General features: G+C 41.5%; 2 protein-coding genes across 2 annotated transcripts in view; both read left to right on the top strand.

Moving 5' to 3' along the window:
* trub1 (TruB pseudouridine (psi) synthase family member 1) overlaps positions 1 to 5,654 on the top strand; it is a 7,027-nt gene extending 1,373 nt beyond the window's left edge. The window contains exons 3-8 of the mRNA XM_020611738.1: positions 1,130 to 1,185; positions 2,554 to 2,635; positions 2,770 to 2,842; positions 4,327 to 4,466; positions 4,625 to 4,681; positions 4,816 to 5,654. Of these exons, the coding sequence (XP_020467394.1) occupies positions 1,130 to 1,185; positions 2,554 to 2,635; positions 2,770 to 2,842; positions 4,327 to 4,466; positions 4,625 to 4,681; positions 4,816 to 4,946 (539 nt within the window). The 3' untranslated portion in view covers positions 4,947 to 5,654. The remainder of the gene's footprint in view (positions 1 to 1,129; positions 1,186 to 2,553; positions 2,636 to 2,769; positions 2,843 to 4,326; positions 4,467 to 4,624; positions 4,682 to 4,815) is intronic.
* Positions 5,655 to 9,534: 3,880 nt separating this feature from the next.
* hhex (hematopoietically expressed homeobox) lies at positions 9,535 to 15,389 on the top strand. The gene is made up of 4 exons (XM_020611694.1): positions 9,535 to 10,159; positions 13,589 to 13,767; positions 14,510 to 14,560; positions 14,649 to 15,389. The coding sequence occupies exons 1-4, from the start codon at positions 9,775 to 9,777 to the stop codon at positions 14,877 to 14,879; spliced, it is 846 nt and encodes a 281-aa protein (XP_020467350.1). The 5' UTR covers positions 9,535 to 9,774; the 3' UTR covers positions 14,880 to 15,389.
* The last annotated feature ends 228 nt before the right edge of the window (positions 15,390 to 15,617 follow it).

Consider the following 15,617-nt stretch of genomic DNA (forward strand, 5'->3'; position numbering starts at 1 on the left):
TATGTAGGTAGATCCAAAGATTTCCTGCGATGTCCTCAACCCTCCTCGTTACAGTGCGTTGGGAGAGGGCCACGTTCTCATACGTGCCCTTTTTCTCCAGGCATATTAGTGCTGCGGAGTCCAACAAACACTCTTTAATAAACTCTCTGTCAGAAAACGGCTTATTTTTTCTGGCGATTTTGTGGGATATGACATAACTTGTCATGAAAGCTGCATCTCTGGGTGTGGAAAGTTTTGTAAAAAGTCTTTGTTGGTTATGCAGTTTCACTAGCAAAGCGTCCGACTCTCGCGCTTCATCCGACAAGTTCTTGTATTTCTCCTCATGCTTGGTCACGTAGTGGCAATTCAAATTGTAATCCTTGAACACAGCAACCTGTGTACCACAAACTAAGCACACCGCTTTACCTTTAACTTCTGTAAACAAATACTTTCCAGTCCATGTCTTGTTGAAAACGCGGCATTCGGTATCAACTTTGCTTTTTTTGGCGTGAGTTGACATTTTGAGGGTTAGCTGGCCAACATCACTTCTCTCTCACCCGGTAGGTCGGGGATCTTAAGTTCACCCGTGAACTTTTTTCATTCATGTTCTGATTTGATGGACCTCACCCGGGCCAGACAGGGACGCCCAAAGGGCCGGATGTGGCCCGCGAGCTGTAAAATGCCCAGGTCTGCTCTAGATGACCCATATAAAACAATGCATAGGCTGATTGGCTGTCTTTGGTCTCTCCTGTGTAGTGCGGTTGCCCCACAGAGCGCACTCACTCTGCTTGTCTCTAGCAAATGACAGTAGATTACATTACAGACGGTACTCCCAAACCAAATTTATATTGTGTTTTAGTCTTATGAGTATAACTTAGAGATGTCTGTATGTAAAGTGTTCACATGGTATCTGATGATCTAATGGAATGATGCTATGAAATGAAAATTTGGTTTTGATGACATAGTGGACAGCACCCCTCTCAGGACCAACATTGCATTATTAGGACAACTACCTCTAAGGTTGTAAAAATAGCAAAACTTTCATTTTGTTATATGATCTGCCCATGACATTTTCATCACTATTTGTTATGAACAATGTCTAGGTGAGGACTGTAGACACTGAACTCTAAAATTGCCTCTGTTTTTTCAGTTGTTGGCGTTGGGAATGGCACAAAAATGCTCAGTACGATGTTAGCTGGTTCAAAGGTGAGTTTCCTTACACTTATAATAGAGATACAAAGGGAGCAGTCCAGAGTTACATTGCATGACAAAGGTATTTGAATCTTTTGGAATAACCAGGTTTTCTGCACTGATTGTTCATAAAAACTGATCTGATTTGCCTTTGGAGTCAGCTGGGTGCTCACTTCAAGGAGAGTAGGCACAGTGGTCTCCCATTTATAGACAGCCAATCTAACTGTGGACTGATCTAAAATGTATGATATTATTTTGTAGCAGTTCTTGACCCTGTTGTCTGGGATCTCTTTTTTGGGAACCATGGTTCACATCAACAGATGCCTCTTGCAAATAGCAAGCTCAGAATGTTTGAATGTTTTTTTTAGGAGTCAAAGTAGCTAACACACATTTAGGAGGATAGAATGGATAACCTCGGCTGACTGTATTTCACTCATAGTGAACCTAGAGATCCTGTGGACGAGAGCGACAGACTGAAAAATGACTCTGCACCCCTAATCTCAGCTCTCGGCTTAGAAGCTAACGCTAGCTAGTAGCTGTCGGCAGATGACACAAACACTGCAGATGAATCCGTTTCTGTCCTGTCTGTGCTCAAATTGAACACTAAAGTGGATGTTTGGACATACTGTAGCTGACGCATTTACTAATGTCTGTAGCTGTATGGGATAGTTTTTTTTTTTTTTTTTACTTATCAATGTATGTAGTGTATATACTGTATCTATGAGTGATAATGAGCGTGATGCTCTCAAAAGGACGCATTTACCCAAAATTCAACATGGTGTGATGACAACTTCACATTCTCCATGGTTCTGTCTTTTACTGCATATGATAATTCACACTCAGAAAGTAGAACTGTTGTGACTTTCATTACAAGATGATTAGTTAAGATGTTTTAAAATGCACCTGCAATGTTTCACATTTTGTGACTTTCGGTCACAATAAAAGACTTTTATTTCATATATTTTGTCTTTGAAGACTTATTGTAAATATCGTTAAAATATTGTCTCATCCTCATGAACTCAATGTCATGTATTGTCTTGTCTCATGATCTAAGTGACCCAATATCTGAGTGAGACAGTCAAAAAGGTTGTAAAATGTGTACTGACACGTTGCTAACTTAAAATGTCACAAGTATAATTATTTTTGTTGATTTTAACTTCTTACTTTGGAAAATAGCAGCCAAGTCAGCGTAACACTATGGCACTGCTGCTAATGTTTGGAACTATTCAACATTCCCACGGTCCACCTTTACTGTAAAACAAACAACCAAAAAACGGTCCTTATAGAGTCACTGGAGGGGTCGCCACTCTCCTTCTTAATACATTCTGGTGGTAGAGTGAACTCATAGAATGCATAGCACAAATGTCACTGTTTATTTTTCAGAAATATGTTGCTGTGGGGGAACTGGGAAAGGCAACAGACACACTTGATGCAACTGGCAGTGTGATTCTGGAGAAAGACTTTGGTAATAGTGCAATCTTTTCATATGAACACTTTATCCCTTCTGCCTGATGTATTCACTGAAGCCACTGTTTCTGCTGGCACATATACCATAATTGACTTGTGTTTCACAGTATGTTGTTTTTTTTTGTGCCACAGAACACATAACCAGGTTGGACATTGAAGAGAAGCTGCAGTCCTTTACTGGTGACATCATGCAAGTTCCTCCACTGTGAGTGAGGCCTTCAATCTGAGAAAATGTTTCCGTGACAGTAACTCCTGTGTATGTGAAAGTAAACTGTTCAAGGGTAAAAAAAGATAAGAAAAAAAAGCAGACGGGTAAAAGTAAGAATTGTTCACTTATACTCAAAATTCTAACATTGAAAGCCTTTTATTATTCATGTATTTTTAAGTTCGGGGGGTTCCAGAGGCACCTTAAAGAGCCCATGGCGCTTTTCCTTGTTTTCTGACTTATCTACAACATTATAATTGTGAAGTATCATCTTAGACGTGACCTAAAGTTAAAAAAAAAATGGGTGTATGTTCCAGTACTTTTTATAATTGTGAAGTATCATCTTAGACGTGACCTAAAGTTAAAAAAAAAAAAGGGTGTATGTTCCAGTACTTTTATGCAGAAGTAACTCTGTTTATACAAGTCTCTCAAACTCTTGCCTGTGAGACCTTTTTCAAACATGTTCTGGGGTACAGATAAGTAAAATCAAGCAGACGCTGATTGCCAGCAATGGCCTTTAGCAGAGCTAACCAATAAGACTAATAAGATGTTTTTATGTTTTCATGTCACTTCTGTGTGATGCTGCTTGTTGTGGTTGACTGACATTAGACTGCAACAGTTAGTTGATCAGTCAGAAAATTCATTGGTAATAATTTTAATAACAGAATAATTGGCATATGTTGTTTAAAATGCAATAGTTCAGTGATTCCAGCTACTTAAATGTGAATAATAGCTTGTTGTCTTAGTAGTCTGTGCTGGGACCGAATAGTTTTAGGTTTGGGACAAAACAAGACGTGAACATGTCACCTTAGATTCTGAGAACATGATGGACATTTTTTTACAGTGTGCTTAAATTTTATAGGCTAATTGATAATCAATAGTTTAGCCAATTATAAAAATAATGTATTTGCTGCAGTACTGATCTTATCCCAGACAAAAGTAGGAGTGAACGGACCTGGAAGCAGAGAGTAGAGCTTTATTTCATCTTGTATATGCACTGTTTCATTCATGACATGTAAATGTATGCACTTAATAGTCATACTTTATGTAAAAGAGACTTAATTGTCATGGATTTAACATTAGAACTGTTAACGGATATAATAAAGAGTTCACGTTAATAAAATGTACTCTCAAATCTAATCCATAAAGCTGAGTCATCAGGGTTTTGGTAACCTAATAGACATGATAGGGAGTTAAAACCCCTTGTTAGAATAGATAAATTATCAGTAAGCTGCAGTTCTGGATTGTGTTGCCTTGATCCATGCAGCCTCTAGGGGGCGCCAGCAAGGCATGCCCCATGAGAAGAAGCCTCCTGCCTGTGTTCATGGCACGTTATGGAGGCAAACAGCCTGGAGTGTCAGCAGTGTCACTGTGTGATATGGGACACATACATGGATGCTGTTTATATATATATGTTTTTTAGTGCAGCTTTAAATTAAAGACAATAGGCATCTTCAGTGATTTATTGTTTCTTGTCATTGTAGTTACTCAGCACTAAAGAAGGACGGGCAGCGTCTGTCTGATCTGCTGAAGAAAGGTCACAAGGTTGAGGTCAAACCTGCCAGACCTGTCACTGTGTACAGCCTGACCCTGCAGGGGTTCGAGCCTCCTCTCTTCACTCTGGGTTAGCACATGTTGTGTAATCAAATACTTCTTTCTTCCTCTAGAACACTGACTTCTGTAAAATCACATTTTTTATGTCGTTACCTGCTGTTTCCATATTCTCTGATTTCAAAATCCACATTCAAAAAAACAGTCACAGCAGTCGTATTTCCCTGACAGACATCGAGTGCGGTGGTGGATTTTATGTCCGAAGCTTGGTGGATGACCTGGGAAAAGGTGAGGTTAATTCCTTCTGTTTCACAGTTTCCTCCTCATCATATTTATGGAAAAGTAAATACACTGAACCAGCAGACCAGAAGTCAACCTGTTAACACTTTGTAAGAATTATCCTGTGTGTCTACATGCCACAGCTCTGTCATCATGTGCTCATGTGAAGGAGCTGATCCGGACCAAGCAGGGTCAGTTCACCCTGGAGGAGCACGTCTTACACGAAGAGCAGTGGACACTGGAGCATATACTGCACACTCTACAGCCCTGCTGAGAATCAGCAGGGTGTGCGCTGTGCCAAGCCAGCAGAGGAACTCACTCTGAACAGTAGCCAGTCTGAAACTGGGGTTCTCATCTCATGGTCAGTCATGGCTCATCTGCTTGGCTCTTCAGTGAAGAGTACATGGGTTGCAGAGTGACTGTTTCTCCTGGATATTTTCAGGATTGTGTGCAAATGAAATGTGACCACAGAGTGTATGGAATAATGGACGACATGTTGCCACTATGCAAAAGAGAAGTCAACATACTGTGATGGCATGAGAGGGCATCTTGCTTTGTGACACATTTTGTAACCAGAGTCTGCACAATTAGCAAACAAGTGGAATGACGTATCAGACCACCAATCAACGCTGTCATCCAAAAGACGCCCCTTTTATATAATCAAAGAAACTTAATAAAAAGAAACTTTTCAAGAAAGCAACCACTTGTACACATGCCAGTGTTACAATAGCTACCAAGAATAACAGAAATGACTTTTGAGGAGAAATTCATTGCATTTGTGAGTTTCAGTTTGGCTCATGTCCCATCTGCTAACATGGAGGAGTGGGATTTATGAGCTATATACTGCAACCAGATAACAGGGGGTGTTCCACTTGTGGTGGGAGCTATACTCCCACCACAAGTGGAACACTCATACAAGATACCAATTCACTTTATCTTTCCTCACTCCACTTTCATCTAAGATGGTATCTTCCAGCTTCTGACTGGCTGAACACACCTGAGCCAGGTAATCAGCAGCAGGTCAGGCAGGGATAGTTGGAAAACAAGCAGGACAGCGGCCCTTGAGGACTGGAATTGGCCACCCCTGATTTAGGCGATCTTACAAAATACATTAATCAAGTTATGTGGAGATTTATTTGTGGAAATGACAGGGCTCCTCCTCCCAAAAATGGCATGCAGCTGAAATGATACACAGTGTAGACCTACTTATTTTAATTTGATTGATTTGCTCCAAATCTGAAAGTACTGTTATATACACAGCATGTCTAAATATTCAATAAATATTCAAGTGAAACTAATTGCATGTCTTCTGTGTGATATATTTGGATTTTATGCCAGCATCATGGTTCCAATGATTGCAGCTTGGTGAAGGGATCCCTGGCATGCTAAAGAAGGAATTTAGAAACTGTAGTTGTGTGGTTGTACAACTTCCTTCTTTGTTACATCCTCTTTGAGATAATCATGCTAACTTCCACAAGCACTGCTTTATATTTGCAATCACATACAGTAGAGGAAATAGGAAGGTATTGGTGCATACTTTGTGGTTCAAGACTCTGAATAGAATAAAAGTATATCTGTCAGATGAAGCGGTGCAATAAGGCTGCTAGTCTATACAGTAAGTGATAATGGTGAGTGTTTGGCTGATACGAAGGCCATCCCTCCAGGAAGGGAGAAAGCTACTGTACAGCTAAAAGATTTGAAAAAAAACAACAACAATTTTACCGTACTGTATCTGAAAATTATGAGTTAGTGTGTCATACTTCTGACTGAGTAAAAAATACATTATACTTTGTCAAAACTGAGGAATAGTGAGTCAAATGTATCACTAGCAGTCAACATAGTGGCCTGTATCAGCATTTTGTCTTTTTATCTAAAAAGAAAACGTTGTTCACAGTATGTAGTTGGACAGGCCATAACAGGAAAAGCCCAGGTTTAGTCAGTACCATTAACAATAGGCCTGCATTCCGTTTACATGAGCTATATTATGCTAATGTGCATTCTGGCTGGCACACTGGATGAGTTGTCATTATTATTGGTTCCACTTGTGCCTTTCCTGACAGGTCACACTGAAAAGGGTCCTTTCTGACTGAACTCATTTTGACTCAAAGTGTGGATAAATACACCTCTATAGGTGGAAAGTGGACGGAGCTCGGTTAAGAAGTACGTTTTCATCATATTATGTACTAAAATATGATGACTGTAGGCTACAGCTAAGAGAAGAGTGAGGGAGCTGCCAATCAAGTCGCATCCCAGCGAGGCCAACAATCAGTGCGCGAAACACGTACAACTTTCTTGTTCAAGTGCTGAATTCAAACATTCTTGGCTGGGTACAAAGCTATGTTTGACTTTTAAATCTACTGCGGTTAACCACTATGATTTTTTGGAACGTTAAAATCCAGATTTCTGTCTATGATCTCATAATTATGGCTTAATATGAGCAATCAAATTGAGGAGAACAGTTGTTTTTATGGAGTCTCCGTGCATTATGGTCGGGTTGTATGTCTCAGTACTTCCATTAATATATGGATAATGTGTGGTCCTTAGCAGCAGACACGGGGAAGCTGTCTTTGCAGGTGACATGGCGCCAGCGCCAAGGAGCAGCAGCAGCAGCGCCTTCGCTGAGGACTTATCAATCGTTTTTTGGACAGGAGTCTGACGCCACGGGAAGCTGGCCCGATCAATGAGCTGCAATAATTGGCTCAGTCCAAATATTAGCCATTTGGTGGCTTCTTTCATGTCTTCAAGGCTGCTCCTATCCCTGTTTGCTCTCTGAGTGCGTTATCTAAATTGCGGCCGTTAGAAAGTTGGCAGTCAGTGGTGAGCGCTCTGAAGACGCGTCAGAAAGTCGAACCGTGGCGTGGATTAAAAGCCAATAGGCTTCCTCCCTACACTGTGATCATATCATTAATGAACTGTTTACAAGCTAGATTTGACTATGAAATACAAGATGACCACAACACCTGCAGTTGGATGCAGTAGAATGAGAGAGGCAGCTTCTTCTGTCCGCGCTGCAGATTGAAACAGAGAAGTTGTAGGTTATTGTTTAACACTTTGCGGAAACGTATGCGGGGACAAACAGGCATTTGGTGAGCCATTAAAGTGATTTGCATTTATAGTCGTTATCCTAAGTGAGCGTTATCACCTTAACTGTCCTGACAAATGAATTTCACAGGAAAACTCCGAACGTTCAAACCATGAGTTAATCACTCAGTAGCACCGTTGGGGATATAGATTGCAGTTAACTTGTATTGCATTGTTCAAGATAACAGGCCGCGCTGTTTCATTAGTCAAAGAGCCATTTAACGCAGGTGCGGACCGTGCGTAAAACCAGGGCTGGGTGTCTATGGAGGGAGCCTCCTTGCTCCTGGTTAGATGTGTTCTGTGTGTCAGCATGAATAAACACCTGAGAGGAGCTGCCGGGCACAGGCCCCTGAGCAAGGGCCACAGGACGTGACTGTTAAGAGCATCTTTTAATTACAAAACTCCAGATCCTGTTCTGTTGGTTCTTTTTATTTATCTTTTTATACTGACTATTTGCCTGTTGAGTCTCATCGTGTATCCTTCTCTGTTTTTGTTCATTTTCTCCTGATTCAGCTGCACACAGGCTGTGTTATTTGAAAATAGCCTATTAATGCAATGTCAATTTGTTTAGCAGCACAATAGCTGTGTTTTTAAAGAACCTGTATCACAGGTTTCCTCTAGTGATTTTTAAATAAGGTTTGGTATTAGCTACTGTGCTATTGGATATTTAAGCTCTGTGAAGAGTGTGAGTACGAAGCTGCTGTAGTACAAAGCTTTGGATCGACATCATTTTTCTTGATATCATATGAACAATACAATTTCAACAAACAACCAGGCAAGAAGATGCAAAACAACCGACTTAATGTGTGCAGTGGCCCAGTGTCTCATAAGCCATATGCAGGATATATACATCAGTGTTAACAGAGCAGCCTGGTAAATTAAAAAGCAGAACGGTAAATCTTTGACGAATTTGCAGGTTATAGCCATATGTACAATATGGAGCATGTTATATATGTTCTTTATGCTTTTTATCAGCACGGTGGAAAGTAGCCTTTACTTTAAGTGATGTTAATGCTGCTTTGCCTCCAGTGCAGCGACTGTTTATTTAAGAGAGTAAGATGTTATACAAGAAACACGATCATTATAAGAAATGGATGCATTGCTGTAGCTGTTATCCATTTCCAGTTACATCAGTAAAATGCTGCTGGTACTTTAATGCATTAGTGATAATAGTTCAATAACATATGACACTGAACATGCTTGTCACTATACTTTAAGTACATTTCGCTGATTACTTAACACTTAAGTACAATTCTAAATGCAGTAATTTATTTTCTAGTGGAATATTTTGTATTGCAGGTTTACCTTTCTTTAAGTAATGGAACCCTTATTTCATGTTGATGCACATGTATGTAAAACGTGGAATGGAGATATTTAAATCACACGAATAGCAATGTAAAAAGCATCATAAGCTAAGATCACCAGTGAACTCACACTGTATGTCATACAGTATCATTTAGCCATTGTTGGCTACCTGTCTATTTTAAATCCACACAACAATGAAAGCAACGAGAGCTGCAGGGATAGACCTAATTTAAGGGCTTTCCTTTTTAAATTTTTTATTTTCTTATCTCGTAATTGTGTGTCCCTCAATAGCTGCAGTGAACAGCTCTATCTTAGTGATACAGTTCTATCTTCTCTCCTATTGTCTGATCACTGTGTGACTCGATTGGAGCCGCGACTAAGCCAATCAGAAATGGCCGCTGGCCACCTGCAGGAAGTTGGCCGTGCTCTTATCTCCTCCCTTCTACGCCTGCAACCAGATAGCTCCAACAGTTGGATCAAGTACCAGCTACTTCACTACCGCATCCTGGTGGTCATGAAAAACTCTAACGGTCTTCTCTCTTTGGTGTGAGGGCAGCCCGTAGCTCGCGTTGAACGTTCCCGGAGACTTGGTAGTATGTAAAAAGCCTATTGTAAGAGAGGCTACTGTTGCTAAAGAGGAAGGCTGTAGGGAGACAGAGGAGGAACGCAGCTTTCCGCCAATTCCGTTCCAGCGCACAGCGGCGACAAACAGCACCATGAGCGTCCCACTTTACGCACCGACTCCCATCCAGCCGGCTCACCCGACTCCCTTCTACATCGAAGACATTCTGGGGAGGACTGCCACTACCACCACCTCTCCCTCCTCCACCTCTTCATCCTCCTCCTGTTCCACTCCGGTTATCCCCACACCGACTTTCCCATCGCCCAACTCTTCCTTCACGAGTCTCATCTCGCCGTATCGGACGCCAATTTATGAACCCACTCCGATTCACCCGGCACTGTCGCACCACGCCGCCGCGGCGTTGACGGCCACGTACGCCTCCACCGGGGCTTTCGCCAGCCCAATTTACCCGTTCCACCAGCAGCAGCACCGCTCCATGGGAGAGTACGCACAGGCGCTGCTGAGGCACGACCCTCTCGGTGAGTTGGACAACTAGCGGTATGACAGTCTGTCTGTTATGCTGATCAGGCTACACGAAGAATCGTCACTTTTCAAGTGTGCATACTTTGCATGTTACATGTTTATCTGCCTTGCCACGCAATGATTTTCTGCTTTATTCCGTGTTAATAAATGTAGTAAATCTCAGTGCAAAATAAAGTCAAACTTGCTTGTATAACGTGGAAATAAGAACCATTTTAACAATGCCCATGAAAACCTTTCTGTCTTCACAAGCTTCGTTTCAGTGCCAACGAAACCATTTTGCATAAATATATCATGCTTGGCCATGCATGCATGTCGACCCGAGTTCCATGCACAGTTACATGGCCTACATAAGCAGCTTTTAGAGTAGGCTACGTTACAGTCTTGGGACGTGTGGGTCAGCTCATCTCAGTCCCAGAGAACATTTCTGCACGATTCCCGACCACGCACATATGAGTCACACTGTTATTGTGACAGGCGTATTTTGGGGACATATACAGCAGGATTATCCATTCAATTGTGGTGGCGGGGGGTGGCAACCTTGACTCGTTTTCCTGACTCCCATTGTTCTGAAACATCAGAGGAGCAAGTCAGCCGGTGACTAAAACATAACTGGATTGTAAATCACTTGTTATTTCTCTGGACTGTGATTGTGGTGGTGTTTGTATTGGGGTGTTTTCATGTGCTTAAGAGCTCCAAGTGCCCCCTCCCTAGCAGGAAGAAATGTTCTTCTAAATACACGCATGTTAGGTTCTCGCTCCTCTGGGAATGACAGGCTTGGGATATGAGATGATTTCAGTCAGATCCATCTGTACGCATGGCTGTTAACCATGTAAACCTTTTCCTATAACAATTCTCCTAGGGTTATTAAAGATGACATATAATGTGTCCCATTACATTTTTGAGAATTGCATAAAATTAGGCTTATACATCGAAACATAGTCTACACAAATATATATTCATCTTGATGTAGGCTAGTGGTGCACATATTTAAAGCGATCAAATAATATAAACATCATCATCTAATAATCATCAGTCAGGGTTTAGGTCTAAGACTATTCATTGTTTTAGGGGTTACTGTTTGAATCCCTGTTACACTGAGGCTGCCTTATAGAGGCTGTGGGTGATGGTCCTCTTTAGTATAGTGTCCCAGGCACCGTCTGATTCTGTTGAGCTGAACAAGCCGGGCCTTTTTCCGTTCATAGCGGAAGCCGTGAGCCTGTTGATAGGAGTAAATCTGGTTTCAGAAGCTGTTAAATGTTTTCCTGGTTCACCCCGACCAGCCGCTTCCTCGGTAGCCCGCTGCACGCTGCTGATTATTTTATCGACATCCTCAATACAGACATATTCAGGAAACACTCGGCCGCTGATAGCCCGGGATCCGTTTTTCACATATTGTTGCACTTCCTCTGCCTGGCCAGCGAGGATGTGGCTGACTTTCATTATGGTTGGCGGCGAGAAGAAAATAAAGCAAACAGAGCAGCACAGCAGGCCCGGTGTGCTCGAAAAGAAAAGATAAAGCCTCATTTACAGGAATTGAAAGTATTGAAAGTAAGCTACACTGTTAATGAAAAGGAGCAGCTCCAAGTGAATAGTAAAACCAAACGACCACCGTACGACATTTACAAGATTAAAAAAAAAAAAAAAAGGCTCAAATAGAAAACACTTTCAAGAAAAAAAACATGGTTAGTTTCACCCTCACAAAATAGACATTTGCAAATAGGCCTACTCCTTCGTTTTCGCTGTCACAATTGTAAGGCCTTTTAATACAAATGGTGTAGAAACGATATGAATTGATCAGATTATAAATATGGCAAAATAATTCAAATTATAATTAAGGCATATATGTGTGTTTCCAAGGCCCATCTGCATTTATTTGTGTTTTTATTTAGAGTAGGGCCTAGTCATCCACATCTCTTTAATATGTTTTATTCATTTCTAATAACATTTATATTAAAGGGAAACAATGTATGATTAGAGGATAAAAGCGGGTTGGACAGAGCTGTAAAGGGCTTTTTACTGTGGCTGGAGAACAGACCAAACAAGAGGAGACTCATCGTTCCTTCCATTAAACTACATGTGTTCCAGAAACCAGCTGAAAAGGCTTCCTGCCTAGCAAAGCTACAAAGTTAGCCTACAGAGGACTGTGGAAACGGAAAGACTGTAGCAGTAGTCTTGAAAATAGTTTGTCAGTTTAATAACGGAGCTTAGTAACTGACCAGGTTTAGCTTTATCAGAGTGTAGTATATTTTCTGTCATGACATGATGGTAATACCCAGCTACAGACACACTAGCTAGCCTACTTAGCGTTAGCACACAGAGGACGTTTGTTACTAGAAGTATACACAGCAGTGTGACTTTACATCCAGAAACCTCTTAAATAGTCTAAATACAGTTTCACTGAGGGGTCCAAGAAACCCTACACAAACTATTAAACTGGGATTTATTTTAGGCTTAGGCTACTGAATGTGTTCTGTGCTGATAGGCAATTATTTTTGTTTGAGAAATAGCCTGTCTCTCATGGGGCTGGATTAGCTAACTTCCTTTGGAAAAGCGCAGCAATAAGAAGGTCTCTGACAGACATTTCGACCGCAGCAGATTTATACTGTGTCAGTGAGAGCAGAGGACATGAGTGTCTGTTGGTGGATGCCTTCGCCTAGAATCACACCACAAAGCAGGAAGCACATGAAGCGGATATTTGGCCATAGTTTTCACTCTGTCACGACCTTCCTCAAAAGACAGCGTGCAGCAGGCCGGTCCTGTGGCCGCAGCCTCTGCCATTGTTTGTTCCCGGCTATTAACTGGAGAGGAAACCCGACAGGACAAAAGCACCGCTGATTAGACGGTGCTGGCGTTTCTCTCAAATAAACACGGCCCGCAAAAACAATCAGTGTGTTGCCTTTAAAATGAATGCATCCTAAGAAAGCACATTACACTTAATTAATTTCCCTAATTTACTCTAATTGTTGATTGTTTGCTTTAACCGAATAGGCTAGCTAACATCGTCTCTGTGACACCTGCTAATGGTAGAGACCCCAGAAAGGTAATAATCCAATAAAATTTAATTTTAAATGAAGTGCAAAGAATGGGGAAAAGAAACTGAAGCCACTAAATGGTTTAGTCAGGGGCGTCCCCTCACAGACTCCTGTTTATTTGTCTGTCATTCTATTTTGTCCATTTTTAAATCTTTAATTTAGGCCTATATTCTGTATCACTCTACTAAAAAGCTGATAAAATCTCACAGGGCTGTTGTCTTTAACTTTCAACCGCCTCTCACGGCTTTCCTCGGAGGATGGTATTTGTTTATTTATCGGATTTTGATAACATATAATTAAAGTCTTGTCATGAAAATGAACATCCTCGTCTCAAAGCCCATTCATAAATGCTACGTGGCTCTGATTGTCGGCCTGTTTGTCCCTGCCTCACAGGTAAACCTCTGCTGTGGACCCCCTTCATCCAGAGGCCATTACACAAAAGAAAAGGCGGTCAGGTCCGGTTCTCTAACGACCAGACCATTGAGTTAGAGAAGAAGTTTGAGACACAGAAATACCTCTCACCTCCGGAGAGGAAGCGACTGGCCAAGATGCTGCAGCTCAGCGAGAGACAGGTGGGGAGAGACAGGCCGAGTCCAGCTTGGCTCGACCACAGCGCGCAAAATGAATACGTTCTACCTTTGAGCTTCTTTAGTGAGGTTGCGTTTAAAATCTTTGTGTTACAGGTTCATTTGACTAGAAATCAATCACTCGGCCATCTCTTTATAAGCCTATAGCTCTGCTCCGTTGTGCTGTGTGCATCCCGCCGTTATAATAACCTTATGGGTGGCACTCGTCAAAAGATTTATTGTGGGTGACAATTAGTAATTGGGGCTTTGAATAAATGAATATTTAAACAGACTACTGTGAGAAACCCAGGCATGACAGAGTGAAATGTGCTGAAATATAATTTAACAATGTTGTCATTTTGCACAGCTGCTTGGACAAACTTTAATCAACGTGTCATAAATTCATCTACAGGAAGATTTTAGCCCAATTAACATATAAATAATTTCTAAGAGACAGGGTTGATTAATACACGTTCATTGTGGGAGCGAGCCCATAGATATGAAATCAACTTTCTAATGTCCTGTAATTAGCTGGATTAAAGTTTTCAGCTGGAGTTCACCGTATTTTATTGTGTAAGCCCCCATGGAGCATGCGCATCTATTTAGAACTAATTTTGCACAGTTGTCATTCTAACAGTGTAGTACTTTGTTCCATTACTATTCGCCAAACGTACAGGAGTAGCCTAAAAATCGTTTAGATTGCCAATTTCTTTCTTTTTTTTTCTTTTTTTTTTTTTTTTGCTTTCAGGTTAAAACCTGGTTCCAAAATCGACGAGCAAAGTGGCGAAGGCTAAAACAGGTGAGAGGCTTCCTCCACTTGCTTCTCTTCACTGGTCGGTAAGATAGACGCCTTGTCATTCACAGAACTCTGTTTCCATCTGCATCAGGAGAATCCTCAAGGAGGTAGGAGGGAGGTGGGGGATGACACTTCGGTCAGGAGGAGTAATAAAGCAGACGAGTCCCCCGAGGCGGCTGGGATCCGCAGCCCGGAGCAGAGACAGGTGATCTCGGCCGGGGAGCAGCAGCTGCACACAGAGCTGGACTCTGACGTGTCAGACGACACAGACCAGGAGCTGGATATAGAGGACGATGACGACGGGTTCACGATGAACCCCTAGTTCTGAACCATAGGTTGCTCCACGCTGATTCTGGATCCGGTCGGACATTTGGAGCTGCAAGCTGAAGACCACTGGTTTCCTCTGACACTTGAGCCGGTTTCTTCACCTTCACTGGGGCGTCATCCCCGAGTGACAGAGCTTGATAGAGTAGGCTAGTTCCGGTGTAATGTTGAGGTCAAATAAAATATCACCGCCCTGCAGTGTCTTATACACAGGACTGTTATATGTATTTGAAATGTTTCTTCTTGTATGTAAAGCCTAGTATTCTGCTGTATTTGTGTTGATTGCACCCGTTATGTCGATCACTGTAAATGAATAGCAGGCCTATATATTCGTTTGTGTGTCGTTGTGGATAGTAAACGCTCTGGAATCTATTGGCCTTTGCCTTAAAATGTGATATTTCATTAAAGAGCCCAATCATTGTAGCGCAAATTATGTTTTGTTGGGTGATATCTAATAAACTATTTTTGTGATAAGAATAAATTTGTCACAGTTGGATGTAGCTCATGTGGAATTTGTGAGTTATTATTATTTAGTTGGCAGTTTCTTAAAACTGTACAGGAAAAAAGGACTTCGATATTTGATCAAAAGATATCGACCTTCTATGACTCGACACCGAATTAAGATGGCACCGTGAAAACAAATCAACAAATCGAAATAAATGTAGGTTAATAAGAGAATTTCCCTGGCGGTGAAACCTGCTACATACTGTACAAACATAGTCACAATAAAAGTGGG

Source organism: Monopterus albus, unplaced genomic scaffold (assembly GCF_001952655.1).
Source record: "Monopterus albus unplaced genomic scaffold, M_albus_1.0 scaffold117.1, whole genome shotgun sequence".
NCBI classification, from domain to species: domain Eukaryota; kingdom Metazoa; phylum Chordata; class Actinopteri; order Synbranchiformes; family Synbranchidae; genus Monopterus; species Monopterus albus.